This window comes from Ceratotherium simum, chromosome 9 (genome assembly GCF_057802395.1).
Source record: "Ceratotherium simum simum isolate JZ-2026a chromosome 9, ASM5780239v1, whole genome shotgun sequence".
Lineage (NCBI taxonomy): Eukaryota > Metazoa > Chordata > Mammalia > Perissodactyla > Rhinocerotidae > Ceratotherium > Ceratotherium simum.
Genome location: NC_141908.1, coordinates 50572297 through 50587413, shown reverse-complemented (window position 1 = coordinate 50587413; position 15117 = coordinate 50572297). Strand labels below are relative to the sequence as shown.

General features: G+C 39.0%; 1 protein-coding gene across 6 annotated transcripts in view; it reads right to left on the bottom strand.

Annotated features, from left to right (window-relative positions):
• ERICH2 (glutamate rich 2) overlaps nucleotides 1-11227 on the bottom strand; it is a 30426-nt gene extending 19199 nt beyond the window's left edge. For 2 of the 6 annotated variants that reach the window (XM_087435383.1, XM_087435386.1), the window contains exons 1-5: nucleotides 11127-11227; nucleotides 10955-11000; nucleotides 2271-2307; nucleotides 887-959; nucleotides 75-170 (exon numbers count right to left, since the gene is read on the bottom strand). In XM_087435383.1, the coding sequence (XP_087291509.1) occupies nucleotides 75-170; nucleotides 887-915 (125 nt within the window). In that variant the 5' untranslated portion in view covers nucleotides 916-959; nucleotides 2271-2307; nucleotides 10955-11000; nucleotides 11127-11227. Of the gene's footprint in view, nucleotides 1-74; nucleotides 171-886; nucleotides 960-2270; nucleotides 2308-2517; nucleotides 2567-10954; nucleotides 11001-11126 lie in introns of those variants that run through there. The other 4 variants (XM_087435384.1, XM_087435387.1, XM_087435385.1 and 1 more) reach the window with 4 other exon arrangements.
• Nucleotides 11228-15117: the final 3890 nt, after the last annotated feature.

Sequence of the window (15117 nt, the reverse complement as noted above, 5' to 3'; positions counted from 1 at the left end):
TATTTTAAACTTTGTTTTAAAATGATTTATGTTTGCCAAACATGGGCTTAAAAACAAAGTTAATTAAAACTTACTTTTCTGAGAACGTCTTAGCTACATTTAGAGAGACTTGTGCTGGTGAGGTATAAAGTTTTCTTGCTAACCTTGGTCTGCGTCCAAATGGGCATTTACTTAAAGTGTAAAAATAGAAATAAAAAATAACCTGTCATGCATTTTAGTAGAAAAGATAAAACATATGATTATGAAATAACCTATAAATAAAATGTTTTCAACCATGCTCTGGATGTGCTTCAGCCATTTTCCCCTCACATTTTTAAGTATGCTCGAAAGCTTGACCAAAACCCAATAGATCAAAGGTCCAATATCTAAAAAACTTTGCCCAGCATTAAAGATATCTTTTACTTTTACTGCTGAAAATAGTTTGTTAATTAAGTGCAATTTGTTGAGTAGACAAAATCTTTCACACATGAGATCCATGAGGAAAAAAGGAAATGATAAATGTGGGCTTTGTGTGCAGAGAAGTTTGAAACTCCTGGTTTATAAAGTCCACACACTTCTTGAGCTTCTGACTAGAAAGAATAATCAATCAAAAGATTAAAGCAGAGAACTGGCAGGGAAAGAAAACTTCTAGTTTTCCATAACCCAACCCGGATAGGACCTTCTGGCAAATTCCACTTGCCAGTCAGACTATGGAGCCAGTAGGAGGGTGGAGATTAGAATGGAAGCTACAATGGGAAAATTTACCAACTGTGCAGGTCAGTCACACTGTTCCACAAGCAAAAGGCCCCCATGATTTTCTATTTTCCTACTTGACCATTTTTTTCCAGGACTGGTCCTGTTTACCTTCAACTCTGGGTAAGGTACCTGAGGTGACAAAGCCACTCACCTGTGAAGCTTATCGGCTACACTACCCATTCCTCCTTCTCTCCCACTCCAAACAACCAAACTCAAACTCTTCTCTGCAAGTGAATTAAGGGAACATGATCATTTTGCCCTCGCAAAAAGCAGTTTGATAAGCAGATGCAAGTATTAATGAGATCAAGAGAACAAGTAATCACTTTGCTTTCTATTTTGGCCCAGGCTGCATTTAATTTACCCTTGGATTTAACTACCTCAGAATGTAGATTACCCCTTGCTCTAGTTCCCACACTGTTACCACAGTCTATGAACAGTGGGATTCATAGACACAATAGTAATTATCTTCATTAATGACCTACTAACTTCCCTTATTATTATTGAAAGTTATATCATATTTCCCTCAAAGACTACTAAAATTTTCTTAGATTTCTTTATTTCAATATGTTTTCAACCATGTAATAGGATATATATATTTACATATAGATTAATATACTTAACAAGGTATTTACTTTTTCTGGTTTCTATAACATTTAATCTGAAATAAACATTCTCTGTCATTGATCTGTTATACATTACTTTCTCTTTAATATAAAAATATGTATTTAATATATAATTTACAACAAAAACCAAGTTAGATTCTAATTTTAATTTTTAGCTTTGACAGTATAAAAATGAACATACATAATGTAGAATTTTTCCCAGCCAATAATATTCAGAATAAACCAAAATAATATCAATTTGAATAGAATCCCACTAGAATGGTGCCTACCAATCTGTCAATAATTGATCTCTATGTGTTTTATGATCAACTTTCAAAGTGTAATTTTTCATAGAATAAATAATAGAATATTTTTTTCAGGGGGAGGAGATGATCATATCAAGAAGGGCTTTAATGAATTATCAGAATCAATCCCTTGAACAAAGCGGGTACTTAATATTTAGCTACTAAATTAAAACTGGACTGATTCTTTTTAACACCAATCTCTTCAACTAGTTGGGTGATTATTTTCCTTATTTAGTAATAACGATTCATCTCAGTAAATAAAGAATTTGTTTAGTTTTAAAGTATATATTCATTTAAAGAGATATTCTGAAAGAAATAAACAAGTATCAAAGGGAAACAGGAATGAGTAATGAAAATGATATAAATAAAATACAGAATACTTGGTGGTTAAGCATTTAGAAAGTAGAAGTGAATATTATCTATGCCTCTACATTTTTATCTAAATTCATTTTTCATTTTAAATGCCCTTTTATCTAGGACAATTGCTTTGACTGAAGCAAAAGCTAAAGTGCTAATCCATGCATTTCTGGCCTTTCAAATTTAATTGGGTGACAAATGATTGCATTATCTAGTTCTAATTGCTTAAAAGGCATATGATAGATCAGCTGCACAACCAGGGACATCTTACTCTGACATTGTTGCACTGGGTTCAATCGTCACTCTTTCTGAAAGAGAAGAAAAAAAAACTCAGTATTTACTCAATAGTGATGTTCCTAATAGAAATTCTTGATAGGCAAATATTTAGGCACTTTTTGAAAGAAAGACCATATAATAAAGGATTTAATTGCTAACTCTTTCAACTACACTCAACCATTCCAGATATTTAAGATAAAATGGCTGTCAAACACATTCTTTTTAAGTAATAAATCATTTACCCTTTGGATCAAACACTAGCAATCTGCCATTCTGTCTATATTTTGATGCCTAAAATAAAAGCAGAAATAAAAACTAGCATTATCATTATTATTTTAGTTTGAGGTATATGAAATAATTTATTCATAGCTTTTATATAAACATTTTTATTATCTAGGCTAAAATGTAATTTTATACTAAAGCCAATTATTCAAAAACTATATAAATTGACGGTAAAACAGAACTAAAGCATCCTAAAAAATAGTTTATGTGCTCTCACCTTTACAGCATCTGTCTTGTCTAGATAATTCCTCCAAAAAACAAAATATTTACTTCATAAATCTTTAAACATTTGTATACATTTAGAATATAAATAAAACAGAATGCAGAACTCAATCTGTCAGTAGGGTATTAAGTATGTATTTTGTTTTTGTATTTAGTAGCATTATTTCCATCCTAACTGAAACAGCTCATTCTTCTGGATTATGAAACTGGGTTAAAAGAGTCTAGAGAAATTAACCCTTCCCCTTCTCCCCATTTCACCTTGGAGTTCATGTAATAAGAGCTATAGGAATGATTTTGCACGTTAGAAAATGATGTATTAAATAAGCCTCTAACTTTTCGTTAACTTTTTGGTTGTACATAACCTGGATTCTAGATCTAGATCCAAATACAATCAACAGCAGGTTAAGGACTCCCCTTTTCTACTGAGCTGACCCTAGAAATCACAGATTCAGCTTGGCTTATGTCTACAATACCACTTTTCTCCCCCACTTTAAAAAACGATATGTAAACCAAATTATTTGCCACATTCCAGTTCATTTGTGTTATGAAAAACACCTTCACAGAGTGCATATAAGCCAGAACAAGAAATTTTTCCATGATATTTCAAGATATAGTATTTTTAATAAAATATTATTTCAACAAATACATTTATAAATTAACCTTTGATTTTATCCAAAGACATCTTTTAAAATACAATTCTAACCTTATAAGTTCTCTTCTGTGTTCAGTAATACTTACAAATTATAATGTTTTCTCTGTGAATGTCTACCTTTCTTAAGTTACCCTATATAGACTGGTTTTCCTATAAGTTAGCCCTTTATATATTTGGATAAATTTCATTGTAATTGTAAAGAGAAAAATCAACTCAAGGTTTTTTTTTATGTATGAGAGAGCCTACACTTAAATTTTTCATAAGTAACAATTCACTTGCCCTCTCCTCCCCCAACACCTGTCCCCACATCCCAAGCCAGACTTTTAAAACTAGTAGTAGTCACACATACCCAGGGATCTCTGGAATACAAAATTCAAGGCCAAAACCCTGGACAATAAAATACAAGCTTCATTATTTTGTATGAAGTTTTTCTCTTTTTAAGTCCATCTCCCTCACACTGATTTGCACTCCCAAATAAAGCAGTAGTACACAAACTTTTGCCTCAGGCCTTGTTTTCTGGGGAACCCTGACGAAACTAGACATTCCGTATGTTATTAATTTGATTATCCCTCTGAGAAGCTCACAGAGAGCTAAAGTCCATCAGAAAAGCAAGGTATCGGGCCGGCCCCATGGCTTAGCGGTTAAGTGCGCCACTCCGCTACTGGCGGCCTGGGTTTGGATCCCGGGCACGCACCGACGCACCGCTTCTCTGGCCATGCTGAGGCCGCGTCCCACATACAGCAACTAGAAGAATGTGCAACTATGACATACAACTATCTACTGGGGCTTTGGGGGGGAAAAAAAAAGGGAGGAGGATTGGCAATAGATGTTAGCTCAGAGCCAGTCTTCCTCAGCAAAAAGACGAGGATTAGCGTGGATGTTAGCTCAGGGCTGAGCTTCCTCACAAAAAAAAAAAAAAAAAAAAAAAAAAAAAAAGAAAAGCAGGGTATCTTTTTGGGAAAAACAGTTGTAGAAGATCAAAGTCTAAGATAAATGAAAGATTTTTACCCCTGATTCTCTAGGGCAGTTGAGCTCAGAAGCTGAAACAACGCAATAATGAACCAACTAAGGCCTTAACAAAAGAAATCTAAGATGACCTCTCCTAAGAGGTACTTTCCTTCCACAGATTTCCGCAATGCTGTGGGTACCCATATGTCTGGGTAGACATCCCCTGTATATTTAGAGCCCTCCTCTTCTTTCTAGCTCCAGGATCTTTACAGATTGCTACATTCCACCCTTTACCTGGATGAAACATCAATGCATGTAATTCTCCTCTCATTTTCACTTGGCAAAAGAAAAACCTAGGGTGGGCAGAGCCTGGCTCTTGATGGAACCCAGGCTCTGCTAGGACTGGCTTTATCATTACCTAGAAGGGTCCATTTAATCTCCTTTCATAAAACTGAATTCCTTGGAAGCTGTACAGAGTAATACTCAAGAGCTGGGGGGGCTCTTGAGTGAAAGAGACTGGATTCACATCCCAGTTCTGTCACTTCCCATTTGAGCTTGGCCAAATTAGTTAACTTCTTTAGGCCTCAGTTCCTCCATCTGTAAAACTGGGATCACAAGGGCACCAATTTCATTGGATCATTATAAAGATTAAATAGGATGATCTGGGTAAGGTGTTTAGCGCAATGCCTGGCACACAGGGGGGACACTGTAGAAACAACTTGATGTTTTATCTAAAGGAAAAACTGGGAAGATGTCTTATGGGTGCTGATTAAGATTGCTTAGGGGAACAAAAAGGAGGCTTTACTGTGACTGAGACAAGCAGACTCGCTCTGAAGACTTTTAATTAATTAACTAATTAAAAAAATACATAAGCCCCAAAGTAATGATACTTGCTTAGAAAGATCATTGACTCCAGGGAAAAAGCAGAGTAATTGAGAACACAGGTCAAGTTAAAGCGGTGCTTGATAAGCTGAGGAGAATGAGATATAGCCATTGTATAGGTAACAGATATTTTTCAAATAACTATCAATATGCAAAAACTATCTCTGAAAGGAAATTCTTTCAGAAAAGAAACTGATAATATTGGTTGACTCTGGGGAGGAAAAAACAGAGGGCTGCAGGACTAGGGTGGGAAGGAGTTTTTAACTTTATGTCCATTTGTACCTCTTGAACTTTGAACAATTGTATTATCTATTTAAAAATAAGCAAATACAATTTATTTATTTATTTTTGTTTTTGTGAAGAAGATTAGCCCTGAGCTAACATCCGATGCCAATCCTCCTCTTTTTGCTGAGGAAGATTGGCCCTGGGCTAACATCTGTGCCCATCTTCCTCTACTTTATATGGGATGCCACCACAGCACGGCTTGACAAGTGGTGCGTCAGTCCGCGTCCACCCGGGGTGCGAACCTGCGAACCGTCGGGCCACCGAAGCGGAGTGTGCAAACTTAACTGCTATGCCACCGGGCTGGCCCCACAAATACAATTTAAAACTTGAGTACCATTTGTATCTCTGTGTTTATCCATCTCTTACAGGCATGAGAGCAGTATGTTGGCCTTGTGCTGCTTCAATTTTCTTCTCTACCCATTGGTACTTATTCAAATTGGGGTCATGATATCCAGAAAGAATGGTATACAGGTGCACACCTTGTATATTCATTACTATTGATTATGGTTGACATTAATATCACAACATTCATTTAATCAGCCCTTTGAATCTCTACCAGGTGCACCCTCTGGCTTTTGGAACACGGGCAGACTCTCCTAGTGTCTTTCAACAGTCCCGGTGGTAATGGGAACAACACAATTATGATAGTTCCAAATTTTCAGGTAATAGTCAATGTCTATTTAAAACAAACATTTGATGGGCACCTACTATGCATCAGATATGTCTGTAATAAACTCTGGGGATTCAAGAAAAGCTCAGAATTTTATAGGGGAAACAAGCACTAACTTCCTATATATATGGGACAGACCAAACTTCAAAGTACTGTACTAAATGCTTCCCTCTAAGGGGCTCCAATGTAATTTTCCATACTGCCCCAACAGGACCAATCAAATCTATTCTTTTGAGCCCATGAACTGGAGATACCCAAGGAGAGTCAGCAGGCAGTGGAGGCAGAATTGAAAAGACAGAGGAAGAGAGAGTGCAGTCAACAGAGCTGTCTCTGAACAATCTTCCAGTTCCAGAATCCAGTTCTGAAGCCTATTCTCTGGGTTTGTTATATTATCCCAGGTATTATAATTTCTACAAGTATTCCTAGAATAAGGTATTGTCTGCCTTCCTCTTTATGTAGATAACAGATCCAGCCCACCTAAACACAAGAGTAGCAATGTCCTAAGACAGACCAATCATAGTAATTCGTAAGATAACACAGTGACTAGACCAAAGGTTGAGCCTGTGATCCAAGTTAAGCTCATCATAACATTTCTCTGAGACTTTTCCAAGTGGAATTGTCACAAAGATGGGAGAATATGAGTGTAGAGCTCCTGGTAGCCATGGTTTTAGCCTTCAGGAAAAAAGTGGCCTGAAGAGTGAAGCAGAATATACAAAAGAATCAGGGATGAGAGATGAAGAGATGAGGGAAAGGTGGGGCTGGAGAGGGAGAGAGGGAGGCGGGGAGAGAGAGACAGACACAGATACATCCCTGATGATATTGAGTCACTGTTTCCAGCTCAACCTCTGCCTTTACCCGGGCCAAGAAGCTGGAGTTGTTTTTGTCATTTGAAACCAAAAGAGACCTTAACTAATATGGCTCCTATTCCTTGAAAACAAAAGAGGCTAACACATCTAAAAACATATAATAAGAGCTACAATACTAGAATTAACATAGCCCATGGGAGCACAGAGTGAGACGTCATTAATTCTACCCGCTATGGGAAGCAAGATTGAGTCAGGTTCACAATGAAAGTGGCATTTACTTAACTAAGTAGTCAGTCAATAGAAGGGGAAGAGTATTCTAGTGGTGTGTCAGAGAATGACAATAGATGAAGTCGGATATATATGTGGGAGTAAATTTTACAAGTCTTTAATTGCTATATGCTAAGAATTTTGGGCTTTAACCAGTAGGCAATGGAAAGCAAACCAAGGCTTTGAAGAACAACCACATATGATTAGATCTATCTTAGAAAAGAAATTCTGTGGAGGGTAAACCTGAGAGAGAATGGGAGGTGGGGAGACCAGTTAAGAGGCTACTGCAATAGTCCAGATCAGTGGTTGGCAAACTACAGCCCACGGGCCAAATATGACTCACTGCCTACTTTTGTAAATGAAATTTCATTGGAACACCGACTTGCTTATTTGTTTGTCCATTGTCAATGGTAGCTTTCATGCTACAATGGCAGAGTTGAATAGTTTCCACAAAGACCATATGGCCTACGAAGCCTAAAATACTTATCTGGCCCTTGACAGAAAAAAGTTTCCCAAACCCTAGTCGAGGGAAAAACTGATGATGTACAAAGCAGGGAAGGTACACATGGAATAAAAAGAGAGGTGAAACTGAGAGTCACGGGACATAGAAGTGAAGGAGAGGAAAAGAATTTGATGGTTCTAGCTTGGATGACTAGGATGAGGATATCATCTGGGAGATAATGAGTTTGTTTTTGGAAATTCCGAGTGGGAGATGCCTATAGGTCATGTGAAATCAAATGTTGTTCTATTCTATTGAAAACAGAGTTAGAACTCAAGGGAAAAGATGATATATGGGACAGCGAGGGAAAAGTAGGAATGGATGGCACGGCCCATGCAGAATAAGACAAGGCCAAGGACAGAATCCTGCGAAATACCAACATTTAAGAAGCCAGTGGAGGGAAAAAAAATATCAGTCCAGGAAATGCACACAAGCAATATTATAGACAAATAACTACAGAGTGAGGGAATGACTGTACAACCAAGACAGAAGTTTCTGGAGAGCAGAAACTGGTTCTTACTCATGAGTGTGGCTCCCACACCACTTTAAAGGTACTCAGATATTGACTGAATGAATAAAACCATTGGAATGATATAAAGTAACTTACCTGGTTTAGAATGATCTTATAAAAAGAAAGGCTCATAGAATTGGAAAGGATGATTCAGAGAAAAGAGTTGGGGAAAAACAGATATAGATTTATTCTTATTAAGAAAAAAATACTGAAAGACTTACATAGAAAGATGGGTAGTACTAATCAGAAGACGAATGTTATCTGGTTAAATAAGCATATAAAATGTACATGACCAAACGATTTATAAAGGCATAATTATGTAATTATATATGTTTGAAAATACTCTACGTATTATGTAAATAAAAATGTACTTTGGGGGTCAGGGCATAGCAGGGTGGGGGTGCATCATGGGCTTATTTCTAAAAGAAAGGGCTTGGTTCTTGGCTTCTTAGCTATATGAGTCTGGACTCTTGGTGGCAAAAACCACGCTCAAGTTAGCATAGGCAAAAAAAGAGAACTGTTGGCTCAAAGAATCCAAGAGTTGAATACCCAAACAGTGTGGAAGTCAGGACACAGTGGATACAGACAGCTGTGTTCAAGGAGCTGAGTGGGGCATCCCTGTTCCTTGTTTGTCCCAGCTTCTTCCACATGTGGGCCTCATTCTTCCCTCTCATTGAAGACAGATTTTCTACACTTAGGTGCAAACCATGGCTCCCAGTAATTCTTGAGTTTTACATGATATAGTTCTAGGCTTTAAGGAAAAGTCGACTCCCTCTATAACCAAAAACCTCAGTCAATGGCCCAATTAGTTCAGCTGGTTTTTTGGGCTACAAAGAACAGATAAACTCATGCCATCTTAAAAAAAATCTCTAGTGTCTAGTGCATAAATATTTGTTGAATGAATGGAATGGGAAGGAAGGAAATAAGAAAGCAAAGGAAAAGAATGTATTAAACTAGAGCTTCGCTGCCCAATATGGTAGCCACCAGCCACATGTGGTATTGAGCACTTAAAATGTTATTAGTTCAATTTGAAATATGCACACTAGATTGTAAAGACTTAGTACCAAAAAAAGAATGTAAAACATCTCATATCTCCATTTCTTTAGGTAAGTGTTCACTAACCACCAGCCAATAGGGCCAAATAGGTTTTATTTGGATTCGATAGGCTTCAAAAAAATCTTTTATAAAATGATTTACCAACGTTTAAATTCAGATTTCACAAAATTCTCATTTTAGGTTTCTCTTGTAATATTGGAAGACATTTTTTTCTTCATCTCACTTGGGCAATTATTTTATCCTGTTGTACTATTTGTTTTTATAAGCTACCTTATATTCTAATAGGCAAAGAATGAATTAATAAATAGACAGCTACATGCTCAGGCCCTGCAACTGTGGCGAGGAGAGAGGGAGCTGATTAAGCACCATCCTCCATCCTAGAGGAGCTTAGTGGGGAAACATAATAGGATGTAGGGGCAATATTTCCTTGCAAAGTCTCAAATGTATATAAAAATGGTTTCAATGATCATCTATCACCTACATTTATATTTTAAAACGACTACATATAAATTTTATATATTTCCTTTACAGCATAATATAGTGCTAGGAGCCCAGACTCGGAAGTCAGATTGCCTATTCAAATTCCAGCAAATTGCGTGACCTTGAGCAAGCTCCTTAACCTCTCCATGATTCATTTTCCTCGACTATAAAACGAAGATAAAAATACTGCCTACCTCATAGAGTTACTGTGAGAGTTAATATAAATAGCTAATAATAAATAATGGTAGCACCTATCTCCTACTGCAATTATAATTACTACAACTCCTCCTCCTCCTATTACTATTATTATTACCGACAGCCTAGCAAGGACAGCGCTGAAGGGGAACTCTGACTAAGGAAGCCAGTTTTAAGTGCACAATTGAGACTGGATGGGTCTTTTTCACATTTATTTTTAAAAAGCAACTTCCAAGGGTCTCTTGGGGTAAGAACCGATACATCCAACTCACCTATATCCTCAGGGAAGCCAAATGATAAATTTATAATTACTCCATGTGTTAATTTAAACGCTACAGGGGCGCAGTGTAGTTTGAGTAGTCAAAAGACCATGACATCTTGATTTTGAAAATCTCATGTCAACTTCGTCATCTCAAAGGAGGCCGAAGACTGGACCTTAGAAGGGATTCGTTGTTCAAGCTCCTCATTTTACAGAAAATGAAAACAAGGCCGGGGACGTTAAATAATTTCCCAAATTCGCTGGCGAAATTTTTTATGGCCGAGCAAGTTATATCTAGCGAGTAATGGTGTCTCAACTACAGCCAGTGAGTGCTTGCTCCTATTGGCCATTAAGCTGTTTCCAAAGAAAAGTAAAAGTTAAAGAGTAAGAGAAAGATTTAAAGGCGGGGGGGGGGGGGGGGGGGGGGAACCGAGAGAAGTAGTGGGAAGCCCTGAGATGGAATGTGGCTGTTTTCATTGGGTTTTTTGAGGGGGTGGGGTGGGGGAGCGCGTGCGAATCCTCAGGTCAGAGAATGGTGGTGTGGACACGCCTGTCAGAACTGCCCAGTTATCACTCACACCCACGTAGACAGAAACATCCCTTCCTCAGTGCCCGACTACAGTGAGAAGAGGAAGCCAAGCGCGAGCCAGCCTCGCGGATCCTACCTTCGCGCGCGCCGCCTCGACAGCCGTGGGGCCCCAGAGCCCGAACCTGGAAAGGGCAGAGAGGTTTTTGGGTTCAGGCGCCGGGCCTAGCGGGGGTCCGAGGTGAGGGCTGGGTCGGGCTGCACGCGGGGATGGGGAGAAGCCGACCCGCCGTCACTGCGGCGCCTCTTACCCGCTGTGGCCCTCACGCCGACCCTCGGAAGGGCAGACACGGAAGGCCACCTCTGCTCGCAGTGCGCGCTCCGCTCGGAATGAGGAGCCACAGACGCCGCGTCGCCATGGAGACGAGACCAAGCGCAGCCCGAGCCTCGGGAGCAGCCGAGGGGAGACACTGAATGGACGGGGCGGGGGCGGGGCAAGCTCCGGAAGCCGCGGAGGGGCGAGGAAGGGGCCGGGTGCTCCCTGAGAGCAGAGGAGCGCGCGAGACAGACGGAGCGCGGCGGGGCGGGGAGACCCCCCGGGGTACGCCTAAGAGGCGGGGCCGAGGGGGCGGAACAAGGCCGGGACGGGGCTGAGGGGGCGGGGTGGGGCCTGGCGAGCCTGGGACAAGACTGAGGGGCAGGGCGGGGGTGTGACGGGGGCGGAGCAAACTCGAGGAGTCACGAAAGGGGCTGGGCGAGAGACTCGGGACCCGGAGATCTCCGCGGTTCTGGAGGTCCATCCGGGCCGCGAATTGGGTGCATACACCTGGGGACGCACGTCCGCACGCGCACTGGTTACAGTGAGAAGGGCAGAAGGGAGCGGGCTTGGAATATCTTTGTCCATACCTGATCCTATTATTAGGGAGGAGAGGGAAAATGGCGGGGTGCCCTCGTTAACTTTAAACTTGTGGAGTAAAAGAAGACTTGAATTGGGAGAGAGGGTTGTCCCTGGATGTGGATGAACAAATGTCCCCTGTGGGACTTGGTCCCCCAACCTGAGGTCTCCCCCAAAAGATTATGGTTTTCCTGGGGGTTTCTGGACGCCAGTTTCCCCAAAAGTCAGCTTCGCGTGATCAGAACCAGGGATTCTCCTCTCCTTACCAGCAGGGGCCAAGTCCCGGATGAAATTGACGTTGGCCAATGGGAGGTTTTATTGCTTAAATAACTGCTTTGGTCGCAGAAGGGGGTGGGGGAACATTTCTATTAGAAAATTCTAATTGTTCTCAAGCTTGGCGTCTAGGAAGGAATTGGTTGTTTTTCTCCACTTGGGATGTAGGGAAATCACTAGGATCGATTTGTTGCTAGGCAACGTGTTTTGAAGGAAGCCCGTTAGTTGGAATCATATCTGGATTCGAATTTCACTAAAGTAGCCACATGATATGCAGTATAATCGGTATTTAACCTCTGGGGTTAGGTGCCCTTGAAAGATGGTTGTGAGCTTCAAATGATATAAAATGTATAAAGCTCTGACATGCAGAAAATACTTAAAAAAATGGCAATTTTATTATTATAAAAATAGAACCAGCTGGACCATTTCAGGAACTAAGAGTATACAGAGATTCAGTTATTTTTAAAATCTCCTAATCATCTGTCCACATTCACTCTAAATCTCCTTGGAACCTGGATGGTAGGAAAGAGGTAAAGGAAAAAAGCCAGAATGGAAGTTTTTTGAAGAACTCAATGAAGTCATTGACAAATACATCCTGATTTGATAAGGACATGGCAAACCACTACCTCCTCTATTATGGGAACACCCTTACATAGCTGATGTCTTAAGTTTGATTGAAGACTTTTCGTTTAAACAAGGCAAAGGGAAATTCATTATATTTCTTCACCAATACCTTTGAAAACATTCATTTTGATGAATTTGCTTAGTACCGATAAATGGGTAATGTCTGACTGGCTATTCCCATTGTCCTACTCCAAGGAAAGTAAGAAAACCTCAACTCTAACTGATTAAGCTTCCTCTTCTTACCCCTCTACCCCCACCCCCCCAAAGAAGATCAAATCCATTTGTAGAATGCAGTGTTTTCAATGTTTGTTTATTGTTCTTGAAAGAAGGGGCAAAAATGATTTAATGATAGAGAATAAAAATATTTCTCCACATGGAGGAGTGGTTAGATCTGGCTTCCACCTCGGGCCTCAGGGTCTTCAAGTAGAAAGTGAGAGTAATATACACTACTTGCCCCCATAGCTTAAAACATGAAATGAGAGAAAAATAAGCCCCTGACACAGAGCCTGGCATGTGACAATTGATCAATAACTCAGCTATTATTATTACTTCTACTATAATATGTATATGAATAAAAGTACCTACTACCAGGGTAGCTGTAAGGATTGAAGATCAGGTAAAGAGCCTGGCCCAGTGCCTATTTGAATCCATGATGGTTGTTTTATTTCTCTCTGATGAAAAAACATTACATTTCATCTTTGCTTGTATAACTTGAGAAATAATTCACCTATCTCTATAACTTTTGTACACAAGTTGTTATTGGTGTAATACTCAAAAGTAGAGAACAGTTTAGCTCCGGCTTCTGCATTCAGGCCACTGAATAAATTACCAAAAGTATCTAGTGAAGGTTTGTTCTATCAAAGTGAAGGGGAAGGGGCCGGCCCTGTGGCTTGGTGGTTAAGTGCGCGCGCTGCTATGCTGGCGGCCCGGGTTCGGATCCTGGGTGCGCATCGAGGCACCACTTCTCCGTTCATCCTGAGGCCGAGTCCCACATACAGCAACTAGAAGGATGTGCAGCTACGACACACAACTATCCACTGGGGCTTTGGGGGGAAAAAATAAAATAAATAAAATCTTCAAAAAAAAAAAAATAAGTGAAGGGGAAAAGCCACTATTATATGTACAAATATTGAATCTCTGCACAACAACTACCTTTTATTTAGCTCCATGACTTTTAATGGATAAATTTTTATTACAGATCTGAATGTTAGCAGAGCATCATAAAAAATCATAAATAACATTTAATGTTTTTCTGATTATAAAAGTAACACACACTCATGATAGACAATTTGCAATGTACAGAGGAAATACAAAGAAAAAAATTAAAACCACCTCAATCAATAATTTTATTTTTCCTTTTAGCCTTTTTGTATGCACATATATATTTACTTTATAAAATTTTTATTAGATAGTGTACACATTGTTAACATCTGTTTAGCTTAACATTCTCTCCAGTGTCTTAACATTTCCCCAATGTCTTCAAAACATTTTTAATAATTACATATAATCAAAATTATATATAATATTATATAATAAGTCACAATTTACCCATAATCATTTAACCATCCCCAATTTGGAAATTTTCAAATTTTCTCCTGTGATTAATTCTTTCAAGAATATTTATTGAGTGCTTACTACATACTAGGTGCTATGCTAGGCATAAGACTTAAGTGGTGAACAGTAACTATAAATATAAGGTTTCAGTGAACATCTTTGTACATAAATCTTCGATAGCATCCTTTATTTTTAGACTGAATTTCTAGGACTATGAAAACATAACTTCAAAGAGCATTTTTCCTGCTTCAAAGGCAAACTTAGGAAATAAAATCCTGAACTGTAAAATATTAACTTTTTGGAAAATTACCAACAACAGAATTACTATTTATTTTGTGCCAAGTGTGAACTTACCAAAAGATGCTTTCTCGTTAGTGACTGTGAAACATCAAGGGTATTTGAAGTGTGTTGACTTTGGCTTTTACTTCTAATTCTTTCCAGGATTTGCAGGTTTTCTCAAAAGTGTGAGACTGTTTGAAGTCTATGCAAATTGGCCCTACTTCCTCCTCTCAGGGTTAAAATGTTAACTATTTTATTTCCAGCTTTCCTCTTGTAAACACAGCGCTTTTCTACATTTCTTTCATTTACCTTCCTGTGTGAAACATTTTGTATCTTCACACTTTTTAACCTGAAGGCAGATTTCTTTCTTCTAAACCCAAGTTATTATACACACATCCCTCCCTATAAGGCACCGGACTTAACATATCCTGTAGTTGAGTTTGGTCAAGAAACATAATGTAAATTAACCAATGTGTTTAGGGAATTTCATAATAGAGATTATTTATTGAAAGTAATAACCCCCTCCCCCAACACACACACACACACAACCTACTAGTCTTTGACAATTAATGTTCGTATATAAGGTTGAACCAAATGAAATTGCCATTTCAGGATTTAAAAATGGTCATAATGACAACTTCATGTGGTTCTATCTTTGTAAATATTTCATTAACTAG